General features: G+C 39.4%; 1 protein-coding gene across 2 annotated transcripts in view; it reads left to right on the top strand.

Annotated features, from left to right (window-relative positions):
* Nucleotides 1–17,528, top strand: part of tpst1 (tyrosylprotein sulfotransferase 1) — a 45,050-nt gene that overhangs the window by 25,401 nt on the left and 2,121 nt on the right. The window contains exons 3-4 of one of the 2 annotated variants that reach the window (XM_084350120.1): nucleotides 2,563–2,761; nucleotides 17,354–17,404. In XM_084350120.1, the coding sequence (XP_084206246.1) occupies nucleotides 2,563–2,761; nucleotides 17,354–17,404 (250 nt within the window). The remainder of the gene's footprint in view (nucleotides 1–2,562; nucleotides 2,762–17,353; nucleotides 17,405–17,528) is intronic. The other variant, XM_084350121.1, reaches the window with a different exon arrangement.

Raw genomic sequence — 17,528 nt, 5'->3', positions numbered from 1 at the left:
ATTGCAAAGTAAATGGAATAGAGGGAAGTGAATTGCTGTATTGAGGTATACAGAGTCAGACAGGAAACATAGGAAGGGAGAAGCTGGACTGCAGACGGTAAATAGACGTACATGGGGAGAGGGCACCCCGGAAAAATTGGCACTGGCCAGGAGGTTGAAAAAAAGAGGCTTTTAGGTGCCAGTACAACAGAGACTTTTGTTTCAGCAATAATGAAATGTTCCTCTCACAATTTCATAATTCCAATCTACATTTTATTGCTAAGTAAAATATTCTTATATAATCTCTCAGAATTTCAGTGTTGCTTTGTATTTGTTGCACAATTTCTTCTGTTGCCTGTGCAAAGTCTGGCTGTTGTCAATTTATTTGTTTTTAAAAAATTATTGTTTTTGAAAACTACCTATATTGCAAATACTAATCCACAAATTACATTAGGATTACATTTCTGCAGTGCTTTATCTCAAGTCTTAAACTATAGCGATACAGGTGAAGTTGTGTTTTAGAATATGCCATAATTTTGTGATTAAAAAAATTGGATGGTAGAAAAAGTATTGAACATGTGCATGTTTTGAGTCCCACAGCTGTCCACCTACATTTATTAGACTGGTTAGGACTCCCAAAACAGCATAAATGGAAACCACATTGACCCTTTTGCTAATGTTCCAATGTGCCACTTTCACTGGTTTCATTCTGTTGTATACACTTTTTTTGGTGTGCCATACATTTCCATCTTGGATATTAAAGAGTTCTGTAAAGTTCAAGACTTAGTTTAGTCTTAATCTTTAACATGCACTGTAAACTCTGAGATAACTGCTGTTCTACATTATGTTCAGTCTACTGAAGTCTTAATACTCACTAAGTCACAATATTGTTCATTACAGCTGAAAAATTAGTGAGATGACAAAGAAACGAATCTGCAATGAAAATGCCAAATTATTTACAGTTTCTCAAATGTAAATATTCTTTAAATTTGAGAATTTGTTTTATCATTTTTCAATATTTTCTGACATTTTACAGACAACATGATTAATCAAGGAAATTAGTTTAGTTGCAGGCGTAGCATAAATTAGCAAGGAACCTAATTGTAAGGTTAAAAAAACCTGCAACAGAGATGCTATCATTCACACATACCATTTCCCCTCATGTTCTGTTTGAACAATCTATCTCGGACTTTCTGCTCAATCACACCCAATCTGACCTTAATGCAATATGGTATTTGGAGTTTGTAAAAATATCTAAATGTGTCTCAGTCATTTGTTAGCCAGATCCAAGTCTGTTACAAAGGTTTACTGTACTAATGGAATCTACTGATAACACGGAATCAGTGTGCTAAACTTTAATCATCATCATAGAACTGACATCAGATCCCTCCTGCTGGTCAGTGGTGGTAAACTTTGATTATTCCAGAAAACAAAAGCTTCAGTCTAGGAGCTCTAATCCCCTTGCTTGTTGAATATTTAATTTCAGACAATAAATAATTTATCAAGAAGCCTGACTTTCCCTTAAAACTAACAAGTGGGGGTAGATGTTATCCAAACTGTGGAACATTCTAGATGATGACTGGCACGTTACTTTGACCTATCGCTTTGTCTGAAAGCTTTATGACAGGTCTCCCCTTTGACATAGTCCATGAGATTAAACTGAATAACCGAGTGTGAGTAATCTATTTTCAGTCCATATGTTGAGTTTGAGGTGGGCTGAGCCTGGATGGTAAATCATATGAAATGTTGATGGAAGAATGGACTGATACTGTGAGAGGTCACTTATTCAGCATATTTTACAGAGACCTGCTGAGAGATGAAGACCAGGAAGTCATCCAGTTTAGGACTGCAGTGATTAGTTGATTGAGCGAACAATGTTATGCATTTAATCAATCCAGCTTCTTAAATGTGAGGATTTCTTACTTTTCTTTTTCATTCATGACCGTAAATTAAGAATCTTTGGATTTTTGACTGGACTAAAGAAGCCACTTGAAGATGTCACTTTGGACTCACATTTTTTTTTTACATTATACAGACTAAACGAAATAATGTGCAGATTAATCAATCAAGGAAATAATCATTAGTTGCCCTGGTGAGCCAGTTACATACAGAAAACAGAACTGAGAGATTGACTAGTCTTTTGCCAACTGGGCTATTTGGGGACAAATTGAGCTAACTGTGCTAATGCTGTGACTACACTGATAATGTCATGCATTACCAACTATTTCACTTGGTTGTAAGTATAAGGCTCGAAGGGAACAGTGTGTGAATTAATCACAGTAAATTCCCAAAATATGCTGTGGATGTGTAAAATTTGACATGTACCAGAAATAACTTTTCAAAGTCTGATTGTTTAATTGCTGTTAACTTCATAAGTTAAAATTAAATAACCCTTTGAAGTACACAGAAACAAGTACAGCATTTAGAAAAGACTGGTTGCAGAGTGCCCCTTTCGGGTTAAAAGCATGGGATCTTTGGCACTGCAAACATACAGTATGCTTGTACAAACAAGAAAGAACTTGGAGCTGATTTTGTAACTTTCTACTTCAGATCACAGCTAAAACAAACATTTTTTGTTGTTAGGGTGGAGAGGTCCACAGACCAGGTCATCAAGCCCGTCAATGTGGAGGCCTTGTCCAAGTGGGTGGGGAAAATCCCAGCTGATGTGGTCAGGGACATGGCCGTCATTGCCCCGATGCTGTCCAGACTGGGTTACGATCCCCATGCCAACCCTCCCAACTATGGCCGGCCTGACCCCAAAGTCCTGGACAACACCAGAAGGGTAAGTGCTCATCGGAACATGAAAATAATTTTTACCATGCTCATGATGTTTTCCCAGCCATTCCTAATGGGAATATTTGGTGTTTTTAACCACAAGAACCTTTTTGTGTGAAGAACCAATTTGGATGGAAGTTAAGCAACATTATACATTTAGAAATAATTCAACATTTTTGGAAATATGCTTATATGCTGTCTTTGTGATAGTTGGAATGTGAAGATTGATACCACTCACATGCTTGTACAATGTGTTTCAGCCACCAGTTGGTTTGCTTATCTTAACATGGAGACAAAGGCTCTAGTTGAGTCACTGGCCAAACAAAAATCCAGCACATAACCCCCTAAACCCCCCCTCTAAAAACTCACTGTACAGATTAAACACACAAACTGTGGTTCATTAATTTAGCTAACTTAGCTAACTGGCTGCTGGCAATCATCTAAAGAGGCAGCCCATCAATTGAACATGTTGAGGGTTATCTATAGTATTTGTCATGAGAAAACGGTTATGTAACGTTGTCTGTGACTTATCCTGATGATGTCATTGTGATGTCAATTTTTCACAGAAGGCCTGTGTTACAAACTGGGTTTGTGCAGTTTTAAAAACTTCAACACATACATCTTGTTAAAGACAATTCAACATTTGATCAGGAGCATCCAGAGGTTGAACCACCAGCCTTACGATTAAGGGCCTGCCTGCTCTGAACATTACGTAAATGTTGTGTGTGTGTGTGTGTGTGTGTGTGTGTGTGTGTGTGTGTGTGTGTGTGTGTGTGTGTGTGTGCGCGTGTGCGCGCGTGTGAGAGCATGGTCCTCTTTGCTTTAGCAGTGATGTCCTTGCAAGACGGCAAGCCTTCTTATATCTAGGGAAGGCATTTACTATTTTTGGAGCAGAATATATTTTATTGAAATGTTTTCCTCAAGCTGAGCTATCAGGTGACATGCTCTGAAGCTCCTCTCTTTGGGTTGTGCGGTGTATGTGTGAGCTAGAGGACAGTATTCTCTGTTTCATTTTTATCTTTCACGGTCTGTGGAGGCGAGGTTTCAAGGTCCTCCTGGTACTTACTGTAGATGCCCAATTTCTCAGGGTATTGAATTGGGCAATAAAAGAGGTGCTAACATCAGTAAGTCGTGATAGCACTAATTTTGAGACATTGGTAAATTACTTTAAATCATCAAGAGTACTTAGAGGAAGATGACCTTGCATTGTGCACTATCCTTGAGATATTAGCAGAGAATCTAGGAAAAGAGCAGCTGTAGTTTCCATCAGTTTGAAATTCCCTGCTGTGATGACTTGATGGTTCCTTTTTAGCTGTGGACTGCTGGTCGACTGAAACGGTTAGTATTGTATACAGCCATTGATGTAATGAAGACATAAAAAAAGTTTCATTGTACAAGTGTTTTTTATAGTTGGATTAGCAGTTTAGTGGTGACACAGACTGAACAATGTCTGTCCATTTACTGCAAATTGTATTTTCCAACTTTGACCTCTCCACTGTTGGACTGCTATCAAAACATTTCTGGCTGATTTGTTGCTGCAAAGCACAAAGCCTGGAACTCTTTCCAGGTATCTAGGTATTTTCCTAAAACATACTGTATTGCCTGTTCAGCCACAGTGCCTGTTATTTTCCAGCTCAAACACTTATTCATAGTTCTCATATTTCCAGGAAAAGCTGAGACATTAAAAAGAAGTGTACCAGAGAGAACTGAAGTATTTCTCTACTTCCAGCTAGATACTAGATACTTCCAACCAGCAAATGTAAAAATGTACCTTCAAATGAAGCTGTTGTGTGTCTATAAGACACTGATTGCTTCATGGTTGTTCTGCACAATTACAGCCTCCATACTATATGGCCAAAAGTTTTTTTTTATGTGTTACTACTTATCAGATGACATGTACACTGACAACAATATATATTTGATAATATCAACCAATATATCAGTCCAGAAGATCTAGTTTGGTCTAGTAGTAGACTAACCTTATGCAGCAGATAGACTGTTACTCAAAACCATCTGGGAAGTAGCCGTACGACACTGCTTGGAAAAAGGCAGGCACCTTTTAAAACGTGCTAACTTGAACCAACCAGTCAGCACTACCTGCGGAAAGTGTTGCTGCAGCCAGTTGAGAGAAGCTCAAAAACATCTTTCCCACCCAGAAAAGCCCCCAGTGTCGTTCTTTGCTATTCTTTCAGTGAAATCAGCTCTCCACTTCTGATATAAATGATGCCTTAGCAGCTACACTATCCTCTTGAGAAGCCAACATTGTTGTTTTGAAAAGGAACAGTCGCTGTTCTCTCTGGTCGTCACACCTCAACCACACCCCAAGCTGCAAGTACTTCCTCATTGGATGCTGAATGTTTGAACCACTGTGGTTTGGACACAAGTGCACAGCTTGAAGTCAAGATGGATTTGTGAGATCACATTTCACATAGAACTTGACTGGCCGATATTAACCCGATCCATCACCTTTGGGATGAAACACTGACTGCAAGCCAAGCCTTATCATCCAACATCAGTGTTGTACCTGACCTGACTGAGGCTCCTGTGACTGAATGGGAGAAAATCCCTGCACAGAGCATCCATCATATGATGGAAAGCCCGAAACCCAAAAAACGGGAAAATGGAGCCTGTTGTAGCAGATTAATATCCATAGTTTTGAAACAACTTGGTTGTCATATTTAGGTGTCAACATACTTCTGGCCAGCTATTGTCACCTGCTAATCTAATATTTTATAGCTGAGTATTTAAACAATGCTAGTGTCAAGCTATGACTAGATTAAGAAGATAAAATAGACGGTTGTTAACCTAGCTTTCCTAGCTATTAACTCATACACAGTCTGACACACAAATATAAATATATTTAATCCTGTTACTCATCCGAAAGACTGTCAGTTCGTTTTTACATATAGGTATGTCTCATTCCTACTACTATTTTCTTCATAGTTTAAGAAGTTGGGGCTCACCAATTACTGAGTTATCCATGGTTTATTTTGTTTGGATTTTGGTTTGGACACTGGCTAACATGTGGCCACACTTGAGGGCCCCACCACTGACCAATATGGGACACTCCCTTATGGGAGCTGTGACTTTACAAAGCCTCATTAAAGCTTCATTAAATATTGTTCCCTGTTTGCTGTTGTTTTATAATTGTTCTCTTGGAGAGAGATTCTCACAGTCTTTATGTCATCAGGAATGTTGGGTTGGAAGATATTGTTTTGGAAAATTTTACGAGACTATGAACAAGCAAGTCCTCAAATGTATTTCTTATAATGTAAAGGGGATTCTTAACCCGGTGAAGAGAAGCAAGATTATATCCAAAATGAAAAAGTTCCCTTAAATTACCCGGGTTGTCAGAGGCACAAAATCAAATACTAACAGAGTCAAGTCTCAAGTGAAAGTTGGCTTGATGTGTGTCGACTCCAGTGGAATTTTACTAATTCTAATGTCTGGCGGGAATTCAGGTTGAAATGTTTTTATTTGTTTCTTCATAACACCAAGGCAGAGGGCACATTTTTCTGGAGGGAATTCCAAATGTTGGAGACAATGTGGATCTCAAGAGGCCAAGCACTGGCATATATTTTGGGACTGTTCAGTGATAAAAGCGTTTTGGGAGTTTCATAAAGTACTCAAAGGCATACTTAGCACTGACCTACCCTTGGAATTCACTGCATTATGCCTTGGAAAATGCTGACCTTCTGAGTCACACTGATTTATATATATGTATGGTATTTTGATATCAGCATGCAAAAAAGCTATAACCAGGTGCTGGCTACTTCCTGAACCGCCCACAGTACAAGCATGGATTGATATAGTAAGTAACATTTATGTCATGGAAATAATTACTTTCTCCCTCCGCCTTCAGAAAGAAGTGTTCATTAAATTCTGGACTAAGTGGATTAGATATATAAAGCCTTTACAGCCAGATTTTGTGGAGGTATGAAAGACCCTGTTATGCTGTTTGTATCTAACAAACTGTACTGACATTTGTTTTAGTTCCTCATCAGTCTCCCCTTGTTTACTTTCCTTCATGCAGTTTTCCACTCCCAACCTGTAAATAGTTTTTGTATGTAGACAATATGAGGACTGCAGAAGAGTTTAAGATGACTTTGTAAGCATTTTTGTCTTCTTATTTCAACTGCTGTCCTAATGATAAAAAAATAAATAAATAAAAAAAATAAAACCGGTATTACTCTGTCTCAATTGAATTGCATCAGTGGCATGGTGTGTCACAATAACTGAGGCTAGTCATCTCATCAGCAGTGTTTGTGCTGTATGTGTGTTTGGTGTCGTTTGTTACTGTCCTCTCTTGGCCTGTGATTTATCATGCGACAGTGAAGTTACGCAAAGCATCAACACTATTTCCCCTTTCAGCTGGAAGTGTCTCCCCAGTAACAAAAAGCAGTGACTTGTACTGTTCATTAGCATAACCACACTACACCCAGGGGGGAATCTGCACACTCAGTGAAACCTAAATATCCAAGGCAGACTGTTCACTGTGTGGGGACAGGCTGTGGCAGAATGCAGACATGTGAGCAGCTGACTGTATAAAGGAGCACCAGCACTATCAGAACAAATGTGTAAATAAGAAAATGTGTTTCTATTTTGTTACTGATTTGGGAGGATATTACACAGTCAAACACATATCCAAAGTGATGGTTTATTACTAAATGTTGCTCAGTAGGTTATGTTGTTTGATTTTCTTTTTGGGGAAATGTTAAGAGCCATTCCGATAGTGCTTATTGGGATTGTATTTAACCCAGTTTGGAGTGTTAGCTACTCTTCCCTACTTTCCTGAAGCATTTGGATTGCTTTTCCATTTGTTTGAGGGGAACCAAAAAGGGGCGACGAGGACGCAAAGAAAGAATGAATTTGATGCAGTTCGTCATGTTGTCAGGACTGTTATGACTCAAACGGAAAACATTTGCAGTGTGAGATGTGAGGGGAGAGGGAACTTCTTTTTTTCGCGTGGGTATTGGTTGGAAGAATGTGTCTGACCACAAACAGAGATGGAAACTACAGACAAGGTGGCAGAGTTGCAAAATACCTCTTCATGTGCTCTCCATGAGGTCCAAATTATAGTAGTGGTAACTTGTTCATATAATGGCTGATGTAGCTGAGTTTACTGTTCATACATACTGAATTAGATGTTGACCTTATGATTTAAAGCTACCACTGTAGTCATAACTTTCTCTGAACATCAGGTGTCAGTTATAGTACAAACCTTGTTTGCCATTGATGCATTTATAGCTAAAATTGTTCAAATCGCTCCAGAAATATCAGAAATACTTCTAGGCTTTATCCTAGGATGATGGGAAAAGGCGTTTTTATTGGTTAGACTCTATAGTCTGACATTTTTCTTGCCTTGTTTGCTTTTAAATCCCGAATCACATGAGAAGGATATCTGTGCATCCAGCATAGAGACAGGTAATGGCCATGTTTAGCCTAGCTTATCACAAAGACTTGAATCAGTGAGAAACTGCTGGACAAACTCTGTCAAAAACATATTTGTCTATCAACTCCAACACTGTAATGACCAGGACAGATGCATAAACAATGTGTATGACATTTCCAACAAATAAACTTAACATGCAGTGAAACGTTTCACAGTCTCAGTTTTCTAGAGCCAAGATATCTGCTTTTATTTGTTGGGAATGTTTCCACTGCTACACAATTGAAAGGTGAAATTCCACTACTACTTTGTGGTTCTTTTCACTGATGGGCTATAGGCTGGTGAAGCAGACAGAAATATTGATATGCAAACAGGTGATTAAGGGTTGTTAGTATGGTAATTATTTTTTTGGCCTTATCCGCCATGCCACAAGCTACAACTCATGAGGAGGTTATGCTTTTGCCCATTTCCGATTGTTGGTTGGTTTTTAAGCAGCATTGCCCCAAAACTCCTGAATGGATTTCCACAAAACCTGAATGGAGGTTGGGTCTTTGGCCATCAATAGACCCCATTAATGTTTGGTGTTGATCTTTCTCAGGGTATAATGCATGGATCTTTTTAGGTGGCTGGTAATTACAAGTACAATGTGCTGCAGATCCTAATAAAAAAATAATATAAAAAAAAAAACTGATCTAGCCGATTTGAATACGTTTAATTGTTATTGGATTGGACTTGATTGAATTAAAGGAGACTGTTGGGCCTTGGTGGAGGTATGCTCTCCAGTCAGTGCCATTCTAGTTTATATTATGTCACCCAAGGAAGAGCCATGTGAAGTAATTTGTACAATCAGCATTGCCATGTAGTTGACTACATCACTCTAATGGTATGTTCACATCGCGTGGATCTGCTGGGCAATGAGGTTATGCGAAAGTTTAGAAACAGACGTTAGAGGACACTAAATACCACAATCTCTACAATTCACCTGAAAAGTATATTGTAGACACCTTCAAGATGAATCTCAATCTAATCTTTTTGTTCAGTCCTGTACCTTGCAATTTAATCTTTAATCTTTACATTTTTATAAATGCTGGTACAGCCCTAACATAATTTACCTTCAATTATTCAGTATTCTTTGAAAGTACGAATCAACGTTCCTCTATATACATTTAGCACCAGTTTGTTGCACTTTTCTTGCTTAAGAGTACGTTTGATGGCAGCTTTGGTGTCCCCCTCAGGAATGAGAAAATGTCCTGATGGTTGTCCCCCCCAATAGTGAAGTGAGACATCCGCCCTTGATCTGGCCCCTTGATGTTTGAGATATTGCTTGCAGTCATTGTTGCCATTGTCATTGCAGTCTGTTGTTGATCAGTTGCATTAAAGTCAACTGTTCCTAAAACCACAATGTCTCAATGTAAGTTGACTGCAAAGCAGCACATCCCCCAAAATGTTTGGCTGTTGTTGAGTGTCCATATTGTATGTAACCAGTTTTCTAATTTGGCTGCCATATGTTCGTGTGCTGGTTAGCTATCAGTGCTGTTCCATGCCAGTTGTCACCATGTTGTGTATGTTAATGCTTTTCAAATGTGCCTGTGGTTCTGTTGACATATTTTGGATGCAGTAAATATCCATGTCTCTAAGTGTTGATTCCCCCCCCCCCCGCTTCCTGAAATAGTTAACTCTCCTCACAATAGGCTTATGTGTCCTGATGACAACATGTGGATGTCGAAGCCCATTTACTCAGATTTATGCTGTGTACATCTGCAGGTTATTAGTGTGATCCCCCTGCATCAAACCCAGCTGCAGAGTTTACATTATTGTTTGCTTGGCCTCCCGCTTCCCTCTCTTCTGGGCTGGAGTTCCTGCATACAGAGGAGCCTCCCCAAAAGTGACCAGCCTCTGGTCACTTTGTTTAAACATGTCAGTGTGCTTAAGGACAACATTCTCAAAAGTCGTAATTTGGTTTAACCCTGCAGCATCTGCATTTCGTTTTCTGTCTTTATTTGAGCATTATGGTTTAATTTCCCTCTAGGCTGAGGTACTTAAGCTCAATAGTTTTTGAGAACTGTCTGCAATATGTCCCTAGAATCAAGTTTTAAAAACCTTAATGCATCAAGAGGTATTTCTTGATTTAAAGCTGCATCATGTTGTTGTATGTTTTACAGCTGCCTGGTTACACGTAAAACAGACATGGAGCAACATTAACATTCAACAAATCCAAGTCCAATATATCCAGTAATATAAAAGAAACATTCAAGTTAGTTTACGTAACTTGGCAACAACAGGATAATAATAAATGCTTAAACATGGTGGGACATCAACACAAACAATGAAGAGTCATTTAGTCAGACTCAGTAATGTCTTTTTTACAGCAATACATCTAATGTTTTAACATTATCTAACATTAGCCTTGAAGCTAGTAAGATTTCAACAGTGTATTCAATAGATGAAAGGTGTGTTTTTTATTTTATTGAAATGTTTAAAGGTTACATAATCTCAAAAACTCTTCTGTGTTTGACAAGTCTGGTTAGTTTTATTAGAGCAGAAATAGACAACTTTCAGATTCATGGTATTTGAGACACACACACATCTGGCAACCATCCCTGAACTGAACTAAACTGTATGATGAAGCCACATGTGGAAATGCTCTCTCTGCTGTCTTGAATTTTCACCCAGCCCCATCCAAATATTTACCCTGTGTCTCATCTCTTCTTCAGCCCTGATTTCACCACAGAATATGCAGCCTGGATCGAGCTGCTCAGCAGAGAAATAGTTTGGAAGCGGCCAGAGGACACAGTGTTTGTTTGTACTGTGGAGACGATGTGGATGATTGAGGAAGCTTGACCTGTTGAGAGCAGCCTTATCTCTGTGGTGCTCTGTGGTAATCCTTCTACGCAGTGTCTGCCCTGTGGTCAGTGCAGTTAACACAGTCAGTGCATAGCTTCCCAAAAACCTCTGCATTTCTATTGACTTAACCCAGAAAGCTTCCAGGGATTCATTTGCAGACATGCAGATGTAGAGAGGAGGTTTGTGTGTGTTTGCTCATTTTTGTTCACTGCACTCGTTGTTGCTGCATATGAAGGCTATTAATAACCATCTGCAGTTACAGTTATTTTACCTGACCCAAAAGCATTGGGTTTCAGGTTGGCTTTAGAAAAATGTTGTTGTAGAAAGCCAATATTGCCATTGTGGTTTGAATTGTGATTAAATTATAAATTAAACCTCATGACTGCATTTGTGGTCTGCACACAGTAATTAATATATGATTTTACCAAGCACATCATATTTACATGAATAGAATCTGATAAGAGATTGCTGTTGCTTGTTGCTGTGGTCCTAATGGTCTATTTAAATAAGATGTTTTTTAAGAAAGAAAAAGCATCCAATTGAAGCACATTTAATATGATTTTTCATAAGAGCTCAAAGCATTTCTAAATACTATTCATATATAATTACAACATTTAAAAGTAGTATTATATTTATTGAAAACAGTCACATGCCAGTAACAAAAGAACATGAATGTTGAACTTTGCAGGAGGTGATTTTAATGATTGTGAGCTTAAAATTTGGCTTGCTATCATTTGTTGACATTTTGTCTTGTCTCTTGCACTTTTAACATTTCTTGTGATTTGGATTTCGAAACGATAATCGTTCACTCTTTGCTATGGGCTAGGGCTCAGCGTGTTTTTGGTATTTGGTTATTAATGTTAATTTTTAAGAATTTCTCAGTTTCTTGTTTTCTTCTTCTGACTGACCAATAGTCTGTATCCAAGGGGTTTGTTGTGCCTCAGTTTTACAACTCTATTACAGAATCTGAGAAAAGAAAATTTTAAAAGAACAATATACCCTCGCCAAACCCAAGCGTCCTTATTTTGAAATGAGATCTCCACTAATGACTTTGTTAAACTGACAACACCTGGACTTCTGCTCTTCACTGCTTCAGCTCTGACTGCTGCTCAGTAGAGGTCGTTCCAGCTAGCTGTAAATGAGGCTCTTCGGGCTTGTTCTCTTGAAGCCGCAATCAATAGCTTTTAAGTGGCTTTGCAGTTGTGCTGATCCCTGGTGAGAAATGGATATTGGGATCAATAAGTTCTCAGTTTCTCCACAGTAACAATAATGAGATGAGTTAGTAGAGAGATGTGAAACGAATGTCTGTAGAGTTCCTCGCGCAGTGTTTTGCTTTGGGTCTGTGGCTGGACCTCTTCCTTCATATTGATGTGGGGACCGTTAATGATGTGCATATTGTAGGCTAATCATATTGTATTGATTCAGGACCACTGTCTGTGCTCGGCCATCATGGCGCTCTTTGGCTCCTAGACCTCAACAAAGACTCATATACATGAAACCATCGGCTAGATGAGCATGGAAGTGGCTAAAAGATTTATTACTGAATACCTCACATGAAGTGTTTCTTGATTGATGCCTCTTACTCCTTCAGCTCAGATCAGGAGCTGAGCTGAGTTTGTGTTTGCCAGATCTATTTAAACATCCTTTTTTGATTCGTAACAGTGATATAATGCTACAAGCAAGTGGTTCTTCTCAAGTTGGACATAGGATGATTAAGGCCTCAGAATGCAGAGAGCCTCAGAATGTTGTGGTCTCTTAACAGCTTCAGAAACCTGGTGGAACCAGGGGGCTTGAATAGGGTTGTTCTGGTACCAATACCAGTATTGTACGAGCCTCAAATACAGCCAAAAATGCTGGATCAGGCATCAGTGAATACTGAAATCTATGGATAGATCCAATAACAGGTAATTTATTAGCCCTTAATGAGGACACTGCTACTTCCCATCAAGTACCCAGTAGTAGCAGCCAGTACCCATGAATGGAAAGTGACTTTTGTAACTTCAAGCAAATGCCAGCAAACTTACTTTGGACCTTTGCAGATATACAGTCATGGTCAAAAGTTTCCATCTACTTGTAAAGAACATGTATATGGTGTCAGTCTTCAGTTCCAATGATTTCTACAGCTCTTATTTTTCTGTGATGAATGAGTGGAACACAAACTATTTTGTCACAAAAACATTCATGAAGTTTGGTTCAATAATTAATTTATTATAGGTCTTCTGACAATGTGACCAAATCTGCTGGATCATAAATATACATACATTCTAGACCTGATATTCTAGACCTGACGTGAGGTCAGTCCTAGCAGTTTGAATATTTTGATTGTCTGTAAATATTGACTAATAATAATATGTTATTTTAAATATAAAAACATCTTCACAACCTGGTGTCAATTTGGATGATCATTTATTTATTTATTTTTAAATCACTGCAGTCCTAGTAGTGGGTCCTCCTGCCTTCACAAACAGCAGAGCATGCATACACACTCAGTCTCCTGAAGAGTGTCAGTGTGCAGTTCAGATAGAAGCATTTTGTTTTAGGTAACAATTTCCCTGGAAAGTTTCCACCCACAGAGGGTGGAAGTAGCTGAAACATTCTCCCCTGCCGATTGTGGCTCGACACTGGCAGCTTTTCAAACGCACTGGACTGTTACCACGTTTAACCCCCTGGGACTGGGGCTTAGTGACAGGGAGCTGCAGCCCTAATACTGAGGCGGAACCACTGCAGGGTTTAGTTTGGCAGTACCACACTGGACTGACCTGCTGCTTGTACCAGCAGGCACCTTGGCTGACCTGACTGTGCTGGTCTCCCCCCAGCTTGGCTCTGGCCGTCTCTGCTGAGGCATGCTGTGGCAGGTTTCAGGGTTTCTCCTCATCTCACAGCCACCACACAGCTGTCTTGTGAATGTAGAATCTTTACACTTCAGTGCTTAGGGTGAGAAGTTGAAATATTGTCTGTGGTTGTTGCAGCCAAAATGCCTGTTTTTATTGTGGGTTAGTCAGAGATGACTTTTTAACTTTTGGGATAAAGAAGTGGATTTATCTTCACTCCTGTTTATCAACCTGACTGCAGCAGTGATCCGTGGAGGTGACCTCCATTGCCGGGTGTTTCTGCTCTGTAATGTTGACTGCTGACTGGAGCTGGAGGGGAAATGTGCTTTACTTCATGAACGTAACATAACAGAGCGGAGAGAGAGAACCAGAGAACTCTGCTGAGTGCTGAGTTCAATGTCCTGAATTTGCACGCACGCACGCACGCACAAACAAACAAACAAACAAACAAACAAACAAACACTCTGTGCATGCTGTTGCTCACTTATGGCTAAAGTAATCTGGCTGTTTGGGGCGAGTAACGTGAATAAACAAAAATGGTCTGTAGGCAAACCCATTTAGCTGATCGTGAAGACGCCATTAAACAGCCTCCATTGCTGATGAAAATCTCTCTGGGTTCGAACATTGTTGGAAACATTTGGGATAATGTGAGTACACAAACAAAGTATTTAAAAAAGGTCTTTTGTCGACATTTTAATGCAGAATTCTTCCCTATTAAATCTTGAATGGATACCAAAACATGAGATGTGTTTAGTAATGCTGAGATTTATTAGTGGTTTTTTTTAACCTTTAAAATTGTATTCTACACTGGCATAGACATATCATTTCAAGCTCAACAAGAAAATGTGTCCCTAATTTAAAAGTAAAACAGGTGGTTGGACCAGAAGTGCTAACTTCCTGTAGTTGTCATTAGAAGCCAACTCCTTGTTCAGAGGTAAGAGTGTAATGACCAGAAATGTGCTTCTTTGAAAGAGGGCTGTTTGCATCTTTAATTTGATGACAGGAAGGCAGCAAAGACTCATTCTGTCAGCTGTGTAGGGACTGAGGCCTGTGTTGGCAGCCAGAAGTCCCTTTGATGGTGCTGAGCAGTATTTCTCCTTGTTTTATCTGACCCAATAGAAGAGACTGTAAATCTTCCACCTTATGAATATTCCTCTTCTCTTGAGCATTTTAACAGATTCTTCAGAGGTAATGGACCTTGAGGTCAGAGTCTGCTGGACAAGAGCAGGCTGGTTTCATGTTACTGCAGTGATCCCATCATGCCGACATGAAGTCTGGCCTTTCCCAGAGGCAGCCCTTCATCTCTGTCTGTCTTCTCTCTAAAGGACACATTGATCTGTAGCGTGCAGAGCAGACAGCTCGGACTCTTCTGTACATGTTCTTATCATACTCCACGTGGGTTTATAACCCCGAGCGCAGGGCATTCTGCTCCACTTCTCCTTTGCGTTCTGGCCCTTTTCTGTCTGAGCAGGAGGTTTGGACATTCTCGGAGCAGTCTGGCCCGGAGCCTCTCTATGCTCAGGAAAGCTGCAAAATGGCACCCAGGAGGAAATCAGAAACATGCGCTCGCCTCTCTGTCTCTGCTGTTGGAAATAATTTGAGATTACGTTTAGTTTCTGGCCCTGCGTTGACTTCAGGCAAACACGCAAGCATGCACACAGGCACGCAGGGGGATTAAGGCATGGCTTTTGTGTTTTGGGAAAGTTTTAATCACTGAAGCCCAGGAGGTGGGCACAAGACTTTTGATCCCCTCCAAACACGTTTAAATGAATGATTTTCATTGATCATCTGGTTATAGTAATTTAAGTGTGAACATTAAACATTCATAGCTGGATTAAAATAACAAGTACATGCACATTCTGAATTTTCGGTGGATCTTTGCCCCTGTGTTCTACCTGAATCTTCTGTTCGCCTGCGTTTGTGTTTGATGTTCGGATGTTTGAGGTATAGTTGAGTTTGATGGTGACAAAGAAGGGAATACAAAAAAACAGCAGCAGCACAAAGCAGTGACCACAGAACTAAACACCACACACAGCATGCACAGCTAAACATGATTTTTCCCTATGTATGTATATGTATATGTATATGTATGTATATATATATATATATATATATATATATATATATATATATATATATATATATATATATATATATATATATATATATATATATATATATATATATACACACACACAGTGTGTGTGTGTGTGTATATATGTATATATATATGTGTGTGTGTATGTATATATGTATATATATATGTGTGTGTATGTATATGTATGTATATGTGTATATGTATATGTATGTATGTATATGTGTATATATATGTATATACATGTATGTATGTATATGTGTATATATATGTATATACATGTATGTATGTACGTATGTATGTATATGTGTGTGTATATGTGTGTGTATGTGTATATATGTATGTATATATGCACACACAAGGACACTTGAAAAACAGATCACACAGTCGATACATAAAAATAAACAACAACATTAAAATATATAACAAATAAAGAACACAACAATAATATGCACATAACAAAGCATCAGGAAAGGCTTATCTCAGGAGGGTAAAAAGAAAAAAAGAAGCAATGGTTGCAAACCCTGAGGGAGAGCATTCCAAAGGGTAGGACCAGCCACATGGAGGAGCCTGTCACCCATAGTGCAGAGCCTGGAGGGGGAGAGGAGAGAGTAGTGATGAAAGCTATAGAAAGAAAGAGATAAGACTGGCAGATTTTGAAGGAGCCTGCTAACAGTTAACAGTCAGTCTCTCTGCTGCCCCCTGCTGTACTGTAGTGACCCCTGTTTCATGTCTGTTCAGTCCCCTGATGTTCAGCTTCTCTCCGTCCTCACACTGTTGTTACTCTCAGCCCAAGCTTCCCTCCACATGCTTCTTTATCTCTGGCTGACAGAGCAACCCTGTGTTGCAGTGTTGTTTCCATTCAACATGAAGGAGGTGACTTCCTGTGTAAATATTGTAAGTTTCTGTGGACACATGTTAGTAATTATACTGAAGGATCCAGGAGTAGCCCATTTATGTGCTGACTGTGTGGCTGAGGCCAGCAAGAGAGGGCGAGCCAGAGTTTCTTTTCCTGGAAAGACGCATCCAACACTCTCACTCACACACACACACACACACACACACACACCCTACTCTTTTTCTCTTTTCACCGCTCAGTCTGGTCCCATGTCAGCCCCCCGGGGGGGGTAACTTTATGACACCAGGAGCAGAGCATGAAATTCCTGGCATTCGTCCAATAGCCTCCACCTTTTGGAAAGATGCATGATGCAATGTCACAACAGAAAGCCCCCCCAGCCACACACACTGAGGTGGATTTTATCAGTCAGACTGTGTCAGCGCAGCATGGATTTTAAGCAGTGATAATCATGCTTAAATACATGCACAGTGATGCCATAATATAATTGATACAGTGATTTAATAAGTGAAGTGATGATCCAGTAAATCTTCACCAGCTGATGAATCCATGCAGACTCTAAAGCTGCTCCTTTGTTTTTCCAGGTCTTTAAAGGTGAATTTCAGCTACCAGATTTCCTAAAAGAACAATCACAGGTACAGTAACATTTCTGCCTGTTGTTGAGCTTTTTCTTTTGATTTCCAAATTCAGCCTTCTTTAGTTTCTGATTTGAGTTCAACCATCTTTAGCTCAGTGGAAGATCTCCTTATAGATTTCCAT

Source organism: Pagrus pagrus (genome assembly GCF_965226575.1).
Source record: "Pagrus pagrus genome assembly, chromosome: 4".
Classification (NCBI taxonomy): domain Eukaryota; kingdom Metazoa; phylum Chordata; class Actinopteri; order Spariformes; family Sparidae; genus Pagrus; species Pagrus pagrus.
Note: the sequence above shows the minus strand (reverse complement) of the source record. Positions and strands in the feature narration are given on the sequence as shown.